Source organism: Pseudomicrostroma glucosiphilum (genome assembly GCF_003144135.1).
Source record: "Pseudomicrostroma glucosiphilum strain MCA 4718 unplaced genomic scaffold BCV69scaffold_3, whole genome shotgun sequence".
In the NCBI taxonomy this organism is placed as follows: Eukaryota; Fungi; Basidiomycota; class Exobasidiomycetes; order Microstromatales; family Microstromataceae; genus Microstroma; species Microstroma glucosiphilum.
The window spans coordinates 274,137-292,266 of NW_020289915.1; the positions used below are offsets into that span (position 1 = coordinate 274,137).

The following is an 18,130-nucleotide window of genomic DNA, read 5'->3' on the forward strand; positions in this document are numbered from 1 at the left end:
GAAATTGTATACCATCATGGTGCATGGCCAGCAGCAGCAGCACCGGCACCCTTCGCCGACGCCAGGCCAGGCGCGGATGCAACAGGACTCAACAAGTCCGCTACACAGGGCCAGTAAGCCGCGCCGCCGGATGAGCAGACTTGCAAGGAGTAGTCATTCTCCGGTGGAGAAAGCCGGTATGCTTGCCTTCCTTTTGCCTCCGTTCTGTCTTCTGGCCTGCCTCTAAACCCACCCGCTCCTCCATTGATGGCTTCTACTCTCTCCATGATCCATACTCTTCCCCTACTCATTCATTCCTCAGGGAGGTGTTTGCTTCGCCTTCCTCACTCACTTACCCTCAGTCATTCATACCTACTCTTGCACCATGTCTCATCATTCATTCGGAGGTCTGACGCTGCCTGTTGGTCAGGGTGCGCCAATCGTCCCTCTTGGCCTGTCCTCTACGACCGCACCTCCCGTCGGCCCCCTTGCCTTCAACTCTGTCGCAGAGACCAGCGTCGGTGCTTCCACAGCTGCTCCTGTCATCACCTCGGTTGTGCTCCACGCCTCCGAGCGCCCCCAGGCCACCCTCGCCTTCCCAGCTCAAGCCGGCCTCACCGCTCCGCCTGACGCCATCCTGTCCCTCCCTACGAAATTGGCCAACACATCTAGCAACGGCCGCTCTAGCTTCAAGAGAAGTCGCTCTGGAAGCGAGAAGCGCAAGGCCCAGAATCGCAAATCCCAGAAGGTCTGCCGTGCGAGGAATAAGGAGAGGAGCGCACTGGTGAGTCAGGAGGACGATGGTGACGGGCTCGGGACCTTCTGATGTAGACTGACACATATGCTCGCTATTCGTATACCGACTCTCTTCCCTCACAGATGGTGCGGGCTCAGGAGCACCTGCAGATCGAGAACGACCGCCTCAAGGAAGAGAATGAGGTCCTCCTCGAGATGCTTGCACAGGTACAAGCTGGCTATCTTCCACCTTGCGCCATCGTGCTCCCCGCGAAGAGGAGCCCCACTTCGTCTCCCCTCCGCAACATCGACGGTCAGACTTCAGGGGTACTGGCACCTTCTTCTGAATCGCGGAGTCTCGATCCATCCTCCGGCTCCTCTTGCGACTTCACCAGCTCTCCTTCCATGCGCGTCTCCAGCGCGGAGCAGATTTCAGGCAGCTTTCAGACATCGTCCGCGGAGATCTCAAGCTCAAGGAGCTCTGATGGTCACGAGTCGTCGGGCGAATCGAGCCCTCGTGAGCGCTCCCATTTGTTCACGGACGTGAATTGGACTCGCGGTGACATGCTCTCGCATCCAGAAGTCGGAGATGCTCACCCCACAATGCATCAGAGCCCGTCGAACAGCCAGAGCTGGGAGCAAAGCCCTCACGGCTTCGTCGATGCGGCTCTAGCTGCAAGAGTCCACGAGTGGTATTCACAACAGGAACCCCCCACTCTCGACGATGCTGAGCCACTTAGTTGGGTTGAGGACCCGGTGGAGAGGCTGGCAATGGAGGGAGCTGTGTGGGCCTTGAACAGCAACGTGTAGAGCTGAGTCAAATCAGTCTGAGTGCCGTACTACACTTCAGTGTGCCGTGTACATACTTTGCCTCTTTGCTTAGTCTCAATATCACAATAGTACATATTAGCCCTAGCTGATCCTTGTGCCTGGCTGAGGTGGTGCCCACGGCTTCCCTCTGGTCCGGTCTTATCGCCTCCATGGGTCTCCCTCTACGGAGTCCGGACAGCATCTATTGCCGTCTATCATTCACAGCCGCTAAAATCTTGGCTATTGCTGTTGTTTCTAAAGTGTATTGCTTGACCCAGGAAACGATCTCGTTTCTAATGTACACCTGTGCTGCTGCTGTCTTGCCGGGCCCTTATCTCGTGCTAGTCTATTTGTCGGAGTTTAGCGGGACGCTGCTGCAATGCTTCTCTCCGCCTCCGGAGGGGAATACTCTTCCTTCTTGCCCCCCTCCGTGTCTGCCTGTCGCCTCGCAGCTGGCAGCCCACAGTGTTTCCATCTCTGCTTCATCTACCGTCTTGTTCATCCCGACATGCCCACCAGTGGCGACGGCGCAGCTTCTCCGGCCGGGGGCAATGGTGAGTGCAGGTCTCTGTAGTACGCCAGGTACAGTGATGCAAGGCAGGGGTGCCTGGTACGTGCTGCTGACCCGGTCACGCCTTTTGATCCCGCCGCGACCTCACCGCTCCCCACCATCATCTTCCCACGCTCTGACTACCTCTTGCCTGGCTCTCTGACGAATCAATGCACCTCATAATGCTTTCTCAACCATCCTTTCCGTCTCCCTAGGCGCATCAGGCTGGGGTAGACGCACCTCATCTTCCCATTCCGACGTCTTCTCCACCTCGAGTACAAGTCGAGCATTCGGCGGACTACAACAATCACGGCGGCCTACTGCTTCTTCTGGCTCTTACCTCTCTCGCAGCAAGAGATCAGGATCTGGTTGGGAGTTCCCTGGTCTTGGGAGTCTGCGAAGCAGCAGTGGGCAAGCTAGCCCCTCAGCTGTTGGGAACGGGAGGTTCCCACGGCCTTCCTCCATCGAGCAACCTCCACAGAGCACCTTTCCGCCAGGCAACGCCGGCTCAGCGGCAAGGTCCAGCAGCTACCGTACGGGCGAGAGCTCTTCTAGCCAAGCAATGAGAGCTGGCAAGCCTGATGGTTCTGATGTGGAGAGGCAAGGTGGAGCGCAAGATCCAGCTGGGAGCGGCATCTCCATGGAAGGGCGAAGCTAGTGAGTCGGACCGAGGACGTCTTTTGTATGCGAATTTGCAGCTCACATCTTCCCTACTGCCTTCGTTCTCTCCCACACTCAGCCGATTCCAGCCGTCTTTCAATTATGGCGAACACGACAACTTGGCCTCGTCCTACACCGCCACTTCAGACTCTCTTCGAGAGTCGACTGCGCAGCTAGCAGCTTACGCTCTAGGAGCTGAGGACGGCCCTTCCCCACGTACGTCAGATATCCCAACCCACCTGGAAGACTCGCGGGAGGATACTGCGATGGCAACCTCTTATGGCAAGACCAGTGTAGGACCGTCTACCCCGTCTGATCTCACTGGGGCGAGCAACCTCACCAAAGCTCTGGGGGCTTCCCGTAGGGCTAGTCCAGAAGGACAAAGGACATTGCGAGCGAAGGACAGTGCCAATGCCTCGCCTAACCTCTCATTCCAGGCTTCACCTGGGGAGAGTCTCAATGCTGTCACCCCTAAAGCCGGTGATCGAGCGCCTATCTGTACTACACTCGCCGAGGATGAGGCTGACACTCGTCTTTCTTCAGATGCAGCGCCGACGGAGAACACGCCATTGATCCCTCGCGGCAGGAAGGCCTCGGGCTCGATAGATCGAGATCGGTCCAACTCGAGATCCAGAAGCTCGGCAAGTTCTCGCACACGAGAGCGAAGCACATCGAGCCACCCTGACTCTGGCGAGGGCCGTGGGTCCAGCTTCAACATCCGTGAAGCTCAGGGCAAAAAGGGGGCCAGGACCTCATATGGGTACGGTGTGCTTGCTCAGGCCTCCATGGCGGCCGAAGGTGGAAGTTTAGTCTCTACTGCTGGATTTCCGGATGATTCTCTAGAGGAGCCTGCATCTCTGAGCGCAGCTTGGAATGTGGTACCAGCAGGATGGCGGCCAGGTCACGGAGAGCGGCCCACTCGGGAGTGCTTCTCGCCTACAGACTTCGTCCGATCTGCAGCGGTCTCCATGAGTAAGCTCACATGGCGTGACGTCCTGGATGCCTCTGCCGAGCCTATCAGGTTGCTACCTGCTACCATCCTGGGTCTGCTCATGAACATTCTGGACGGAGTCTCTTACGGTTTGATCATCTTCCCTTCGAGCTACCCGCTCTTCGCCAATTTTGGTGGTGATGGAGTCAGCATGTTCTTTGTGACGTGTGTGATTGCTCAGTTGACATTCACATTGGGGGGATCTATCTTCAAGGGTGGAAACGGAAGCATGATGATCGAGGTGAGTACGTCTTCTGTGAATTGAGGGTGTTGATCAGGCGGCTGAATCTGCTCACATGGCTTGATCACAGGTCGTGCCCTTCTACCATATCCTTTGCACGACTATCATCGCAACCATCGGAGACGACAATCCCAAGTCTATCGTAGCTACTACCATGATCGCATTTGCTCTGTCTTCCATCTTCACCGGCGTGGCCTTCCTCCTTCTCGGCCTCGGACGGCTGGGCGTGCTCATTGGCTTCTTCCCTCGCCACATTCTCGTGGGATGCATTGGAGGTGTTGGAGTATTCTTGCTAGAGACAGGCTTTGAGGTGGCCGGTCGATTGGAAGCCGAGGCTGGGTTCCAATATGACCTGGCCACGCTCCAGTACTTCTTCCAGTCCGAAAAGATGATCGCACTGTGGGGAATCCCTCTGCTACTAGCCATCGTGCTCAAGATCATCGCTGGCAGGATCCATCATCCGCTCCTGATGCCTGGCTACTTCCTTGCCATCACGCCTATCTTCTACCTCATCTCAGTGACCTTCCTGGGTCTGCCCCTGGACAAACTTCGCTATGAAGGCTGGATCTTTGACATTGGCTCGGCAGGAGAGGCTCCTTTCTGGCGGTACCTCACCTACCTTGACTTCTCGCAGACGTCTATCAGAGCTCTCTGGAACACAATGCCCACGATGATCTCATTGACCTTCTTTTCCGTACTGCACGTTCCTCTCAATGTCCCAGCATTGGGCGTCAGTCTAAAGGAAGACAATGTCGACGTCGATCGCGAACTCACTGGACATGGTATCAGTAATCTTATTGCCGGATGCTTCTTCACTGTGCCCAATTATCTCTGCTTCTCCAACTCGCTCCTCTTCTACCGTGTCGGTGGAGGCAATGTCCTCTCTGGTCTCATGCTGGCAGGAGCCACTGCTGTCATCCTCGTTATTGGTCCAGGTGCCATCAACTACCTCAATGTATCGACAGTAGGAGCACTGATCTTCTTGCTGGGAATTGACCTCTGCAAGGAAGCTGTGTGGGACACGATCGGTCGGGTGAACATGTGGGAGTACCTCACCATCTGGTTCATCATCATCGTCATGTCGCTAGCGGACTTTGTCATTGGTATTCTGGCGGGCATCTGCCTCGCCTGCCTCTTCCTAACCATCCAAATGGCCAGGAGGAAGAGTGTACGCGCGTGCTTCGATGGCAGTATCGCTCGCTCCACGGTGCGCAGGCCGATGACACAACGCAAATTCCTCGAGGCGGTCGGAGTGCAGACGCAGATCCTCAAGCTCCAGGGTTTCCTCTTCTTTGCTACCATCAACTCCGTCGAAGCGTTGATCAGGAAAGCATTGGACATTGCTACTTGGCAACAAAAGCCTATGAGGTTCCTCGTCATCGACTTCCACCTCGTCTCTGGTATCGACTTCTCTGCCGCGGAAGCTTTCACCAGGATTCAGAGGTTGCTGCAAGCAAAAGACGTCGTCCTGGTCTTCTGTGGTCTTACGCCAGACTCCGAGGTGGGTCGTGCTCTGCGATCAGTGGGCCTCTGGTCGGACTGCGGCTTGCGTATCGAGTCCTTCCACTACCTCAACGAGGCTCTGGAGTGGACGGAGAATTCTTACCTGCGCGGGATGTACGCGTCCAGTCTGCAGGCGGGCAAGCAGCTCAAGCAGGCCTCTCTGGGAGCCGACGGTGCGCTAGATGTACCAGACACGAAGCGACCCCCTGCATTTGTGCTGGACGAGGCCTTTGAGAATTCGCCTCGAAGGCATCACCTCCACGAGGCTGCCAAGACGGCGGTGAAGCGAGGGGAGAGGTCTGCACCTGCACGACCGGAAAAGGGCTGCGAGGAGCGGGATCACTCTCACCGCCGTCGAGGTAATGGCAGCGATCTCCAACGACGCGCCTCTGCCCAGGGAGGTGCGCAGGAGCAACCCTACCCACTACTGCTGGTTACCTTTGGCGCTTATGCTTCGGCAGAGCAGGACGAGTGCTTCTTCAACCGTCTGGCAAAGTACTTTGAGCGGGTGGAGCTGCTGCGTGGGGAGCTGGTATGGAAGGTAGGGGACGAACCCGATGCGATGTACCTCATCGAGCGTGGAGCGCTCAAAGCTCGATACGACTTCGAGCAGGAGGCCTTTGACCTCAACGAGGCAATGCTGGCCGGTACAATCGCGGGAGAGCTGTCCTTCCTCTCGCGCCAGGCGAGGAACACCACTACGCGCGCAGAGCTGAACAGTGTACTCTGGAAGCTTGACCTCAACAGTCTCAAGCGCTTGGAGCGGGAGGCGCCGGAGAGCTTCTCCCTTTTCGTTGCGCTGCTGCTGCGTGTGACGGGAGATGAGCAGGAGAACTTGATGAACTACTTGGTCTCGAGGTTGTCTTAGCAGACTGCATGTATGTATGAGGTCCAGCACTGGCAGTCAGTCTTTCTCGGCTTCATCTGCATTTGTGGCCACTGCTTCATTGCCCTGCTCATATCCATCGTAAAGTTTGTCGAGGTGCATCGATTTGTACGCGTAGGCGCCTGATGGGTGACTCGACTTGGCCCGCGCCCCTGCACACGTCGTTTGCTGCCTGGCGCGGGCGCGGCTTGACTGAGGTCAGCGGTGTGCTGCAGGCGTGCAGGCAATGGAGCAAGCGGGTGGCCCCGGCGTGGAGGCAGGCGCATGGAGTCATTCGTTCGTACGGGACATTCGCATCCTCTTGATATCTGACCACGTATATGCTCACCCAACACTTATACCACACTGCTCTACGACTTCGAGCTTGACAAGAGCATATACACCTCGCATCCAATCGAGGATGTCCACCATAGCTTCACTTCCCTCGTCGTCGAGGATACCGCCCACCACTCCTCGATCAGCCACTTCCGCCACTGCTTCCACCTCAGCCACTGCTTCCACCAGTAAACCTACCAGCTCAATACCCACCGTTGACAGTCTCACCTCTGACCTTAACAGGTCTCAGCTCGGAGGTCCCTTGGGCGAAGAGGGAGATGATGCAACTTCTGCGCCAGCCGATCCGAGAAGCTATAAGGAGCAGCTGCTCGGTATAGGCGTAGCACCCGAAGCAGATGGCGATACTACGACCGGGAGCAGTGGAGGCGAGGAGCGTCCTTCCCTCGCCACCTTACTCGCTCGTAGAGTGCTTACACATGGAGGCGAGTCCGTCCTTCTCATCGGCAAAGAGCGAGACGGGAGCGATATGCCTCTCTCACCTGAAGAGTACAGCACTATCCTCTCCAATGTCAAGGACGCAGCCAAGGAAGTTGGATGTGAGGCGGCAATTTTGCTTGAGAAGAAGGAGGAGAGAAAGGCGTGGATCATGCTTAGGCTGATACCTACGGCACCGCAAGACTTTGTTGAGATTCGAGTGGCATGCGTGGGTAATGTCGATGCGGGCAAGAGTACTACATTGGGGGTCTTGACAAAAGGAGGGCTGGACGATGGAAGGGGAAAAGCGAGAGTGTGAGTTTGCTCCCAAGACTCGAGCTTGACTGTGTGGGGGTTGATATCTGACAGGATATGCTCTCGCTCTTGCCTCAATACCCAACAGGAACCTCTTTCGCCACAAGCACGAGATTGAAAGCGGTCGGACAAGCAGTGTAGGAATGGAACTCCTGGGCCTCACTGCTACCGGCGAGCATGTCATGGGCATCGTAGGATCCAAAGAGGAAGGCAGGAAACTCTCCTGGGAGGAGGTCTGTGCTAGATCGGCCAAGATCGTCAATTTCCTCGACTTGGCAGGCCACGAGAGGTACCTGCGCACCACCATCGGCGGTCTGACTGCCAATCTCCCCGAGTATGGAATGCTCATGGTTGGCGCTAACGCAGGCTTGATTGGGATGTCCAAGGAGCACCTCGGAGTGGCCCTCGCCCTCTCCATCCCAGTCTTCGTCACAATCACCAAGATCGACATGTGCCCTCCACAAATCCTTGAGGCCACAATCAAGCAGCTGAGTAAAGTGTTGCGCTCTCCAGGATGTCGCAAGACGCCCGTCTTCATTGAGAACATGGAGCAGGTCGTAGACTGTGCGCTCAGGCTCGGGACGGACAGGATCTGCCCTATCTTTCAGATCTCAAATGTCACGGGACACAATTTGGACCTGCTGAGGAGCTTCTTGAACGTCTTGCCTCAGTCGAATATCTCGAAGTATGACGCTGGCAAGCCTTTTGAGCTGCAGATCTCGGACATATTCAGTGTACCATTCGTGGGTACGACAGTATCGGTGAGTCGTCGGTGCTGGAGTAGCGACCAAGGTGAGCCGGATGCTGATCTTTTGTTCTCATATGTTGTACTCTTGTCTGCAGGGGGTGATTACGAGCGGATCAGTCAAGATCGGAGACAGTCTCCTCATCGGACCTGACTCGCTGGGTCAGTTCATCCAGACTGCAGTACGATCCATTCAGGTGAGTCAAAGGGTGACATAATCAGCTACAGCCGAAATGAGCCCGTGGCTTGAGCTAACATCTTCCTCCCACCCCCGGGTCTTTTCGCAGAGGAAACGAGTCAATGTTGAATCCGCCGTCGCAGGTCAATCCGCCTCTTTCGCCCTGAAGCGTGTGCGCCGCAACCAGGTACGAAAAGGCATGGTGATGATCGCTAAGTCCGATGTCCCACCCCAAGCCTATCTAGTCTTCGATGCCGAAATCCTCTGCTTGCACCACGCAACCACCCTCTCCGTCGGCTCGTGCATGGTGCTCCACGCGGCGGGCATTAGGCAGACGGTGAGGATTACCGCAATTGCTAAGATGGACGGTAGCACAACAGAGGATGAGGCTGCTGCGAGCGCTAGCAGCAATGCCAATGCCGGTAACAGTACCGCGTCGACTGCTGCTTCCGGCGCTACTACTACTACTACCACCACTCTCAGAGCAGCCGGCGGAGGCGACGAGAAGCCCGTCATCCGCACAGGAGATCGAGCACGACTGCGACTGCAGTTTATTCGTAGTCCAGAATTCGTCAAGCCTGGAGTGCGATTGATTACCCGCGAAGGAAGGACCAGGCTGATTGGACGCATCGCCGCGGTTGGTGGGACTGGGCCGCTGTTGCCTCCGAGTACGGAGCTCAAAGGGTGATGCAGAGAGGGGGGTGAGGAAGGACCGACGTCCTTTGGCAGAAGGCTGGCAGACATTAGGTAGCTTTCAACTATACAGACTGTCACATACATCACACATCATGCGCTCTTTGCATCAGAGAAGCTCGCTTCTACATCCAATGTATTGTACAGATAAGCAGAATTGCGCAATGTCTGCCTGAATAGATTCCTTGTGGCGCCCACAAAGTTTACAGGTAGAAGTTGCGACGTGAAACCCCCATCTTGGGCTTCCACTCGAATTCAGTCGTGGCTTCTTCTACCTGACCTCTAGTCCGCTTCTTCGACTTTGCAGCAGCGGTAGCGGTGGTTGAGGAAGGCTGTACAGTCCTGCCATCCGCTTCATCCTGCGCGGCCTTCTCCTCTTCAGCCTCTTCCCTCGATCCAGCAATAGGAGCCGTAAGCGCTCCATCTCCATCAAAGTCTACGACTCCATCCCATCCACCAGCACCATTGGGTAGTCCATTGACCATCTTCCTCAACTTGACTGTGAATCGTGGCCCAATCTCCTGCAAACGGGCCTTTTCCACTCCCTTTCGAATGGTGAATTCATACCGATGCCGACGAAAGAAGATAAAGTCGCGCTGATTGTGCGCTGTGAGGACTTGACGACCCTCTAGTTGGGGCACCGAGGGAAAGAGGGACTGCAGGAGCGAGCCGACCGAGTGGCCTAGAGCAGTGGTGAAGTTGTTGAGGATCAACTCTGGGGTGTGAGGGGTAGAGCGGGCATGACCAGTAATTTCCTTGCCGAGCTGCACGCTCGTGAGGCGGAATACTGCTGTAGGCCCCTCGGGTAGGCCGATGAGCGTGAGCATCGTTGGAGCCTTGTGATCCTCGCCGATCACCAGCATGGCATTGTAACCCCTCTTGCGCGCCCAGCCTGCAATCTTTCCCAACGAAGCGCCCTTTGCCTTTGCCCGCGGACGGTACTCGCCCCCTGGAAACATGTTGAGCAGCTCGTCGATGAAGTCCCGCGTCTTCTCTGCCGGATGCGAGCGGGCATTCACAGAGGCGAGGTGAGGAGAGGTTGAGGAGGACGGGGCGGAGGTAGTGATGAGGATGGCCGGTGGGGCAGATGCTTCCTCAAAGGCTTCCTCTGCCGCTTGTGCTTTGGCGTCCTCATCCTCGTCTTCTTCTTCTCCATCTTCACCTTCCCCTTCGCCCTCATCATCTGAGCCCTCTCCTTGTTCCTTCCTGGCTCGCGCGGCTGCAGCACTAGAGCTCTCGGCTGCTTGCTGCTGAGCGTCAATGACTGCCTGTGAGGGCTTGAGACCTGGATGGGAGTTGGGCTCGGAGATGATGGTGGGGTTGAACATTCGTGTGTTCTCGATCGTGCGAGTCTTGTTCTCTGCCAGTCGAGCCTGTAAGGAGCCGGAGGAGATGGTATGATCAGCTGTCTGCCCTGGGCTACCCAGCTCATCTCTCGATGGAAACTCTCCACCGTCTGACCACTCACCTTTTTGATCTCCTCGCCGCCGGGTCCCCTTTCCTCCTTTGCCTGTGCCATCCTCCTAGCCAGCTTGCCCTTGCGCTTGTCCGATCTGAACTTGCGGTACTCGACTTGGCGCTTCTCCTTGTTGCCAATGTGCTTGAAGGAGCCCCGTGGGGGCGGTGAGTCAGGCATGGTGGGCGGTAGATTCGACTACTGGCGAGTATGAGGTCGTAAAGGAAATGGAGCAATGGTACTGCAACCTCTTCTCGCTGCTGTCCTGACTGCTGCGATATTGAAGGTGGTCTAGGAAGATCCGCCCCTGCACGCACCTCTGAGCCAAAATTTTGGGAGTGGGTCAATGGGTCCTGCATGGCTGCCACCGGAACGGAAGACGGGAAGCCAAGCAAGGCAGGGCAGGAAGGTCCGGGATTGCGCGCATCGCCCCTCGGCCTCCCTCGAATGGCCGAGCCATCGTGGGTACACAGGCGGCGCCAACTGGAATACCACCTCATAGACAGGAACCACCACTCATCCCATCGCATATCAGATACCAGCAACATGTCGTACACGTGAGCAGACCTTTCTCTCCTAATACTCTCTTCCTCTCCTCGCTTCTCCTCCTTGCTCACATCACTTGCCCCTCTCCACAGCATCGCCGGCAAGAAGATCCTCAACGAGCACCTCGCCCTAGGCATCTTTGGCCTCTACGGTCTTGGTGGCTTTCTCGCTACCAGGGGAGGCAGTGAGCCCAAGCCTGCTGGAGGAGCTGCTGGAGGTCCCAAGTCGGTCGACCCACCCATCAATGCTGCTAGCTCGTGAGTATGAGAAGAAGCTCAGATATTCGAGTGTGGGAGAGGAGTGGAGAGAGACGTGAAAGGAGGGGGCGAAGGCGTGGAGATAATCCCAGCAGGCGGGTGAGAGGAGGCAAGGAGAGGTCGGACGAAGATAATTGGCGATGGTCTAGCAGCGATCAAGCTTGTCAGGCTGGCGCTGGAGAGTCTGATTCAGACAAGCGTCCCCCGGAGCGCACACACATATGCAACAGCGCACCATTCCCCGTCCTGCTCGCTCACACTCCCCCCAATCCCCTACCCGCTCTCTTTCTCCGTCCTCACAGTGACGAAGAGGCTTTCATCAAGAATTTCCTAGCAGAGGCAGAAGGACACGGTGACAAGAGCGGAGAGCGTCTCGTCTAAGCGTCTCCCCGGCCAAATAATTCAGTGATGTTGGGCTCTTTGTAGACTGTCGTCTCCCACTTGTCAGCAAACAGCAATACAGTGGAATCGATCAAGGAGATGAGATAAGAGACCGGAGATAGGGCAGCGTGAATGCACGATGCTTGCTCGAAGCGAGAGGTGCAGCGCATACAGATTGGGTGAGGCACCTCTGAGCGTATGGGTACTAAAAGTCTAGATCCTCGTCCGGATCCTCTTCATCTTCCTCATCAGCGCTGTCCGGCTCAAAGTAGATGGTGCTCTGTCCCGTCGTCCCTCTTCTGAGTCCCATCTCTCCCATCTCTCCCTCTTCTCCTCCACCCGTCCTCCTGCCATTGCCGATGGTATCCGCTTGCTCTGACGAAAGACCCTCGTAGATGCGATCGCTGGGCGCAAAGGGTAGATCCACATTGCCTCTTCTGGAGCGCTGCTCGTCGGTGAGGGACAGCTTGAACGGCAGCGAGTCGACAAGGGATGAGTGGTCCCGCTGTGGAGGCGGAGCGGCTCCTCCTCCTGAAGTTCCTGCTCCTGATTTCTGCTCTCTTGACATTGCCCCGTTCCTGCTCGATTCGGCAGCAGCTCGTCGGTCGCCCATCTCTAGTGGCACTAAGCGCAGCCTGCTCTTGAGCGAGTCTAAGAGCTCTGGTTGTGCCTGGGTTTCACTTGCGCCTGGTCGTTGCAGCTGACACACGCACCCGAAGACTTCCTCGCCAAATTTACCTCCCGGTAGGCGATACTGTGATGTGATGAGGCCCCAGCCCGTACGACTACGATGCGAGACGCCCGAGGACGCATTGTGTGAAGACGACGTTTTCGACGATGCTCCAGAGGCAGGCGGACCGAGCAGATCTGCTAATGTGACCCTTGCAGCTACCGGATCGAAAGGCGTTGCGGCCGGATCGTTCGCTTCTCTCAACCTAGCTGGCCGCACCGCCTCGATCTCTTCACCCAGTAGATCGTTCCCGCTGTCCGTGAACCAAGCATGACCGGCAACATCATCTCCGGTGACATCTGAGGTGGCTTCCAGCTGTGCCAGAATAGACCAGAGGCGCGGGTCAGTTGTACGGGCATCCCAGTCGAAGATGTCCACTAGCTCGGCGGCAGGACTCGAAGCTCCTCGCTCCCGAGCAGCCGATACATCTCTCCGTTGCAGCCTCCTGGGAGCAGTGAGATGCTCTGAGGAACCTTTTTGATATGTTGACCTCAATTGCTGAGCTGCCTCGGAGGAAGTGGAAGCAGGGCGAAGACTTGTACTGTAGACTTTGAGCAGGCGCCTCCAGAGGGCCGGCGGGTGCACTTGCACAGTCAATAGCGGTGGTGAAGTGCCGCTAGTGGAAGAACTTTCTCTCAAGGAGGAGGGGCCAGCAGAGGGCACCGACTCTGTCTGAGCTTGTGACTTGAGGAAGTGAGGAGAGGAGATCAGAGACAGCAGTTGCGTTTGCAACACAGGTTGCAATGACCCGCCAGGCGATGAAGTGACGAAGACAAGCCTGGAGTAGGCTGTAAAGTACATCAGAGACGTAAAAAAGTCAGCGATGAGCTGCGGTGGAACCATGAGACACCTAGATGTACTCACCCGGAAGAGCAGAGGCTGCCCGCTGGAGGTGTCGGTAGACTTTTCTTGCTGGGTCTGCAGCATCAGCAGCATCATCGAGGAGGGCGTCTAGGGATTCCAAGATGAGAGTTGTGGGACGACTGCTCGATGATGCTGTGGAGATGATGCGAAGAAGTTGAAATGTCAGCGACAAGCTTGTAGACCGCTGCCCAACCGCACCGGCCTCTCATTTAGCTCCGGGTACTCGCTCACCTTCTGACAGGGCACGAGTCAGCTCGCTCCAGTACCCATCTGTACGATAGCCAGTTCCCTCGAACTCTGCTGACCGATTCGGCGCAATGACTACTACGCTGCGAGGAGCTTCCGTAGCCAGAAAGGAGAGGGACCGCCTTTCGCCCGATGTGAGGATGATGACCTTCTCGCTTCGGTTTAGCGCTGCGTGAACAAGCTCAGAGAGAAGCGGAGCGCATGACTGGAGCGTCGTCTGCTTGACATGTACGAGTGTGCTGGCGGCAGAGCTCGATGGTCCCGTCAAGAGCGATAGCAGAGGTGAAGGTGGTGCAGCCTTCATCCTCGGCGAGGTCAGGACAGGGGAGCCAAAGATGGGAAGATGATGCTGAAGGAGCGGCTTCGGAAAGGGGACGCGAAGAATTGCTTCACCGACGGAAGTGGGGAGATTGGAAATATCAGTTGCACAGGTGGAGCAGAGCACGACTCACACCCGTGGCCATTGGCTGTCGATCTTGGCTGCTCAGCATAGCATCTACCCATTGCCAATAGGCCTGACAGCCACCATGGCGAGTGCAATGAGTCTGCGCTTCCTGGGCACGTCCAGTCAGCCCAGCTCAAGCCGCAATTATAGCTCCCTCTTAGTCAACCTAGACCGAGAGACTGTCATGGTCGATTGTGGCGAGGGCACACAGCGCCAGCTGATGAATCGGCACATCGGAGGGGAAGCAAAGCTGGCTAGCATACACACCATCTTGATCACGCACATGCACGCAGATCATGTACTGGGACTCGTACCGCTCCTCTACTCCATGATGGGACCCTCTTCACCGGTGGAGCCTAATGATGTGAGTCAGCAGAGAGCACTTAGCTAGCCTCGACTCTGCTCATCAAAGACGCCGTTCTCTGCTGCAGAAACCTCGTGTAGAGATCTACGGACCTCTTGGGTTGCGAGCGCTGATCAGGACACAGCTCACACTGTGCTTCACCGGTCTGCAAGGCAAGTACGTTGTCCACGAGCTCCTTTGGCCCGAGCAAATCCAGCAGCAAAAACAACAGGCCAGCGCCTCGACCTCGACCTCGTCGTACGGCTATGCAGAGACCCAAGCGCCCCTCTCAGCAGCTGTCCACGGCCCACAGAGAGTCATCCCGCTCCTGCCATTTCACGAGTCTGAGCTGCTCGGACGAGACATTGTGCTAGACGAGGCTACAGCTTCCTGGTCGGACTTCACCTCAGTCAATGGGGTGAGCATCAGTGCGGCCCCGATACTTCATCGCTGTCCCACTGTCGGATACGTCTTCAAGGAGCCACCTCAAGCATCACCTCTACCGAGCGACACTTTCCAGCGCCTGGATGCTAACGCGGAGCGGCTCTTGTCAGAGAGAGGGGTGCGCAACCCGCGCTCTCTAGTAGGGAAGCTGATCAAGCAGCGCGAGAGGGTCGATCTTCCTGATGGGACGTTTCTTGACCCGCCACCTCTTGACATCAAGGGGAGAAAGATTTGCGTATGCGGTGACACGAGGGATGCAACTGGCGGTCTGCCCGCCCACAAGGGTCTTGTCCCTTTGGCACAAAATTCAGACGTGCTCGTGCACGAAAGCACAAACATCGCTCTGCCCGTCGCTCTATCACAGTCGAAGAAGCCGCAGACTTTCGAGGAAGTCACAGAGAAGGCCAGCAGTCGTGGACATTCCACCCCTCAAGGCGCTGGCGCCTTCGCTGGCAGTATACGCGCCTCTGCTCTTCTTCTCAACCACTTCAGCGTGCGGTACCCAGCTCCGCATTCGCGTCTGCTCGAAGAGTTCGCCAATGGCAACAGGAACGGATCTGGTAGCGGAGCCCTCAAGGCTGACAGGGCTTTCCAAGTGATGCAAGAGTTCGCTGAGCAGGCTACGCAGGCTTGGCACGCAGCGATGCCACAGGACGACCCGCCCACGGCACCCTGGCGCAGCAGGAGAGCTATCCCGTCTTGGGATGGACTGACTTACGATGTCTGGCGAGAAGATCAAGTGCAAGGGCGCAGTGGACAAGCAGCAACAGCAGGGGGAGCAACAGTGAACGGAGTCAGAGAAGGGACACATCGGCGCTTTGACAGCGGACCGGACCATCGTGCCGTGGGCAACGGGAGTCGTGGTGGTTCGGGCGGACACAGAGGTGGTAGGCTTGACGACAGAGGCTCACATAGACACAGAGGCGGCGGTAGAGGTGGCGGCAGTGGAAGTGGAAGTGGCGGTAGTAACGACGGACACCATGCTGGTAGAGGCGGTGGAGGTGGTCATCGTCACCACCACAGAGGCAAAAGAGGCGCAGCCGGCGAGCCATATCCTCGACCTTCGTGAGCAGGTGAGCGATCACGTGTCGAAAAATGTACATTTCAATTACGGGCTTCATTCCAATGACACTATAGTACAACAATTAGCGATTTGTCCTGTCCGCGTTTCTCTTTTGGCCTGTTAACCCTGTGCTGCGCCTACAGGAGGACATACCATCCACCTCCCACATCCGTCCAATTTGACCATTTCTACAAAGACCACTTCTATCACCGGCGGGCGCGGCAGATGCTCCAAAGCGAGCTGATAAATCTCTTTCGCATCCATCGAGTCATCATAGCCATACGAGACGGGTGGCTCAGAGCCGTGCAGCCGTTCTGGTGCGCTTTCGGAAAGAGCGTCGGGATCGTGTGGAGGAGGACGAGATTTGCGGCGCCTTCTCTCCAGAAGGGAAGGGGGAGATTGAGCTCTTAAGCTGCCGAGTGTGGGGAGTGATTGTGTTGAGGACGGAGGTGAGGTTGATGGCGATTCTGAAGCTTGAAGCCTCTGCCGCTTGGGCTCTGTAGAGACCGTGTCGAAGGAGTCCTCTTCAGGAAGGTCGATGCAGCGACGCTGTCGCTTCCTCGAAGGTGGCGCGTCTGGCATGCCACTGCGTTTGGTAATTGACGGGCCTGAACATGGCCTGTTTGACTGCGGGGCAGCGTCCATCCTCCTCCTTGCGCCCTCAATCGTACCCGCACTGGCCGACTTGGGGCAGCGGGGTCTTGCAACGGACGTAAAGTCACCTTGCTGGGCCAGGCGAGTAAAGTCAATTGGGAAAGCCAGGAGCGCATCGAGCGGGACCTGCCCCTTGACGACTAGATCGAGTAGTAAGCGCGAGCGATGTCGAGCTGTCATCTTCCCTGAGGGCATAGGCATATCCTGCACGGTAGTAGTGCCGCTTTCTGCCCTCAGAGCAGGTGGGGCGGATCGCGCTGGTGACCTGCCCCGCTGCTCTCCCTGAGCGGCTACGCTTGCCTGTTTGCTGAGAGACTCTGGGAAAGTGGAGGTGGACGCAGATGTTGGAGGGGTAATGTTGGTGCATGTGGACCTATCGGATTCAGAGCAGGAGGAAGAGGATGCGATGCTGGTCCGAGGAGATGACGAGGCAGATACAGAAGGGCCTGCGCCTGAAAGGCCGTGGAGGTAGGCGCCCATCATGTGGAAAACGAGAGAGGTTGATTTCAACGTCTCTGATTTCTTTGGGCCTGTGTGGCTCAAGCAAGTAAGAAATGATATCTGTGTCCTGCGGGACAGGCTGCTAGACAGTCGACTAAACAGCGGGAGGAAAGAAGGGTCGACTGTAGAGGCGCCACTACGTGGATTCGTGACTGCAGATGGCTATATAGTGTGGGGAGAGGAAAGCATTGTTCGTCTACCCATCAAGGAAGGGTGATCTAGTGCGTCGTTGGGGTTTATAAGCGAAGGGAAACACTTGGCGGCTTGGCCAGCCCGACCGATGGAGATCGAGAAGCGAGGCAGGAGGGTGGGAGGAAGCCGCGGCGTTTTGGACGGGACCACCTGATGCCCTTGGTACCTTGCATCTCTCGTCTCCTTCCCCCGGCATCAATGGTAGTCAACCGCATAAGCGAGGTACGATGCCCTTGCGCCACATGGTCACCTTCCCAAGCGATTCACCGGGGATGCGATGGGATGCGACGCCCACGAGGCCAGTGCGTATCGCCGCCGGAGAGATCGAGACGATCGAAGTACCGATTGCCCGCCCCGACGCGGACAGGTGCTGGGGCTTCATCTCACACTGGGCATATACCTCCGTGGGTTGATTCGCCTTGCCTTGCTATGCCTTGCAGCTCCCATCAGCCTTATCCTCAGGGCTGCAGAGGCGCGGGTCATCGGAGCATTCTCATTGTGCCCCTCTGCTGGTTGGGCTGTGAAGATCGCCTACCCAGCCTGGACCCTTAATGGCTCCTTAACCCCGTGCGAGAGAGGCCCCCCACCCCAATCCTCGACCACATGACGATTGAAATTCGACGAGGCTGCAGGTGATTTCTGCAAGGCGAAGCCCGAGCCAAGGGCACCACGCGGGCGGCAGTGGCGGCAAGGCCGCAAGCGAGGTCAAGGTTGCCCCGCTTTCGCCACGCGACCCAAGCCATCTCCGTCATCGAGGTACACACTCTCCAAGCCATTCCCCGGTCTGCCCAGCTTTAATTCGGAGGTTTTTTTTCTTTCAAGGGCCACAAGCACTTACGGAGAGTTGTGAGCACCTGGTGGCACCACTGATCGATGGCTCACTCGATCAAATTCCTGTAAGGCGAACAGAGCCGTGAGCATAGGCGTTGGGCCAACAACACTCAGGAACAAAAGGACACCTCGAATGACACA

At 56.9% G+C, this 18,130-nt stretch overlaps 7 protein-coding genes across 7 annotated transcripts; 5 read left to right on the forward strand and 2 right to left on the reverse strand.

Annotated features, from left to right (window-relative positions):
- The first annotated feature begins 249 nt into the window (after positions 1 to 249).
- Positions 250 to 1,769, forward strand: BCV69DRAFT_135634 (hypothetical protein). The gene is made up of 3 exons (XM_025489253.1): positions 250 to 763; positions 859 to 1,426; positions 1,492 to 1,769. Exons 1-3 carry the CDS (start codon positions 365 to 367, stop codon positions 1,632 to 1,634), a joined length of 1,110 nt encoding a protein of 369 aa, XP_025349345.1. The 5' UTR covers positions 250 to 364; the 3' UTR covers positions 1,635 to 1,769.
- Positions 1,770 to 1,960: 191 nt separating this feature from the next.
- On the forward strand, positions 1,961 to 6,462 carry BCV69DRAFT_281192 (hypothetical protein). The gene is made up of 4 exons (XM_025491889.1): positions 1,961 to 2,078; positions 2,290 to 2,731; positions 2,814 to 3,966; positions 4,037 to 6,462. Exons 1-4 carry the CDS (start codon positions 2,033 to 2,035, stop codon positions 6,335 to 6,337), a joined length of 3,942 nt encoding a protein of 1,313 aa, XP_025349346.1. The 5' UTR covers positions 1,961 to 2,032; the 3' UTR covers positions 6,338 to 6,462.
- Positions 6,463 to 6,640: 178 nt separating this feature from the next.
- On the forward strand, positions 6,641 to 9,230 carry BCV69DRAFT_281193 (P-loop containing nucleoside triphosphate hydrolase protein). Its single transcript, XM_025491890.1, has 5 exons — positions 6,641 to 7,420; positions 7,509 to 8,181; positions 8,264 to 8,362; positions 8,453 to 8,980; positions 9,013 to 9,230. Exons 1-5 carry the CDS (start codon positions 6,756 to 6,758, stop codon positions 9,046 to 9,048), a joined length of 2,001 nt encoding a protein of 666 aa, XP_025349347.1. The 5' UTR covers positions 6,641 to 6,755; the 3' UTR covers positions 9,049 to 9,230.
- Positions 9,139 to 10,792, reverse strand: BCV69DRAFT_267405 (Brix-domain-containing protein). The gene is made up of 2 exons (XM_025490830.1): positions 10,505 to 10,792; positions 9,139 to 10,409 (listed from the first exon to the last, which is right to left on the reverse strand). Exons 1-2 carry the CDS (start codon positions 10,670 to 10,672, stop codon positions 9,240 to 9,242), a joined length of 1,338 nt encoding a protein of 445 aa, XP_025349348.1. The 5' UTR covers positions 10,673 to 10,792; the 3' UTR covers positions 9,139 to 9,239.
- A 210-nt stretch (positions 10,793 to 11,002) lies between these two features.
- BCV69DRAFT_281195 (hypothetical protein) lies at positions 11,003 to 11,930 on the forward strand. The gene is made up of 3 exons (XM_025491891.1): positions 11,003 to 11,049; positions 11,131 to 11,295; positions 11,598 to 11,930. The coding sequence occupies exons 1-3, from the start codon at positions 11,039 to 11,041 to the stop codon at positions 11,674 to 11,676; spliced, it is 255 nt and encodes an 84-aa protein (XP_025349349.1). The 5' UTR covers positions 11,003 to 11,038; the 3' UTR covers positions 11,677 to 11,930.
- On the reverse strand, positions 11,882 to 13,820 carry BCV69DRAFT_297490 (hypothetical protein; the record flags this gene model as incomplete). Its single annotated transcript, XM_025494121.1, has 3 exons — positions 11,882 to 13,194; positions 13,271 to 13,402; positions 13,502 to 13,820. 3 exons carry the CDS (start codon positions 13,818 to 13,820, stop codon positions 11,882 to 11,884), a joined length of 1,764 nt encoding a protein of 587 aa, XP_025349350.1.
- A 131-nt stretch (positions 13,821 to 13,951) lies between these two features.
- On the forward strand, positions 13,952 to 15,888 carry BCV69DRAFT_281196 (hypothetical protein). The gene is made up of 2 exons (XM_025491892.1): positions 13,952 to 14,325; positions 14,393 to 15,888. Exons 1-2 carry the CDS (start codon positions 14,293 to 14,295, stop codon positions 15,815 to 15,817), a joined length of 1,458 nt encoding a protein of 485 aa, XP_025349351.1. The 5' UTR covers positions 13,952 to 14,292; the 3' UTR covers positions 15,818 to 15,888.
- The last annotated feature ends 2,242 nt before the right edge of the window (positions 15,889 to 18,130 follow it).

Coding starts and splice junctions, on each gene's coding strand:
- BCV69DRAFT_135634 (XM_025489253.1), top strand. CDS start 365: ATGTCTCATCATTCATTCGGAGGTCTGACGCTGCCTGTTGGTCAGGGT. Junction 764..858: donor ATAAGGAGAGGAGCGCACTG/GTGAGTCAGGAG, acceptor CTTCCCTCACAG/ATGGTGCGGGCTCAGGAGCA. Junction 1,427..1,491: donor GTATTCACAACAGGAACCCC/CCACTCTCGACG, acceptor CTGGCAATGGAG/GGAGCTGTGTGGGCCTTGAA.
- BCV69DRAFT_281192 (XM_025491889.1), top strand. CDS start 2,033: ATGCCCACCAGTGGCGACGGCGCAGCTTCTCCGGCCGGGGGCAATG. Junction 2,732..2,813: donor TCCATGGAAGGGCGAAGCTA/GTGAGTCGGACC, acceptor TCCCACACTCAG/CCGATTCCAGCCGTCTTTCA. Junction 3,967..4,036: donor ACGGAAGCATGATGATCGAG/GTGAGTACGTCT, acceptor GCTTGATCACAG/GTCGTGCCCTTCTACCATAT.
- BCV69DRAFT_281193 (XM_025491890.1), top strand. CDS start 6,756: ATGTCCACCATAGCTTCACTTCCCTCGTCGTCGAGGATACCGCCCACC. Junction 8,182..8,263: donor TCGTGGGTACGACAGTATCG/GTGAGTCGTCGG, acceptor TCTTGTCTGCAG/GGGGTGATTACGAGCGGATC. Junction 8,363..8,452: donor CTGCAGTACGATCCATTCAG/GTGAGTCAAAGG, acceptor GTCTTTTCGCAG/AGGAAACGAGTCAATGTTGA.
- BCV69DRAFT_267405 (XM_025490830.1), bottom strand. CDS start 10,672: ATGCCTGACTCACCGCCCCCACGGGGCTCCTTCAAGCACATTGGCAAC. Junction 10,410..10,504: donor GCGGCGAGGAGATCAAAAAG/GTGAGTGGTCAG, acceptor GGCTCCTTACAG/GCTCGACTGGCAGAGAACAA.
- BCV69DRAFT_281195 (XM_025491891.1), top strand. Junction 11,296..11,597: donor CCCATCAATGCTGCTAGCTC/GTGAGTATGAGA, acceptor CCGTCCTCACAG/TGACGAAGAGGCTTTCATCA.
- BCV69DRAFT_281196 (XM_025491892.1), top strand. CDS start 14,293: ATGGGACCCTCTTCACCGGTGGAGCCTAATGAT. Junction 14,326..14,392: donor CACCGGTGGAGCCTAATGAT/GTGAGTCAGCAG, acceptor TCTCTGCTGCAG/AAACCTCGTGTAGAGATCTA.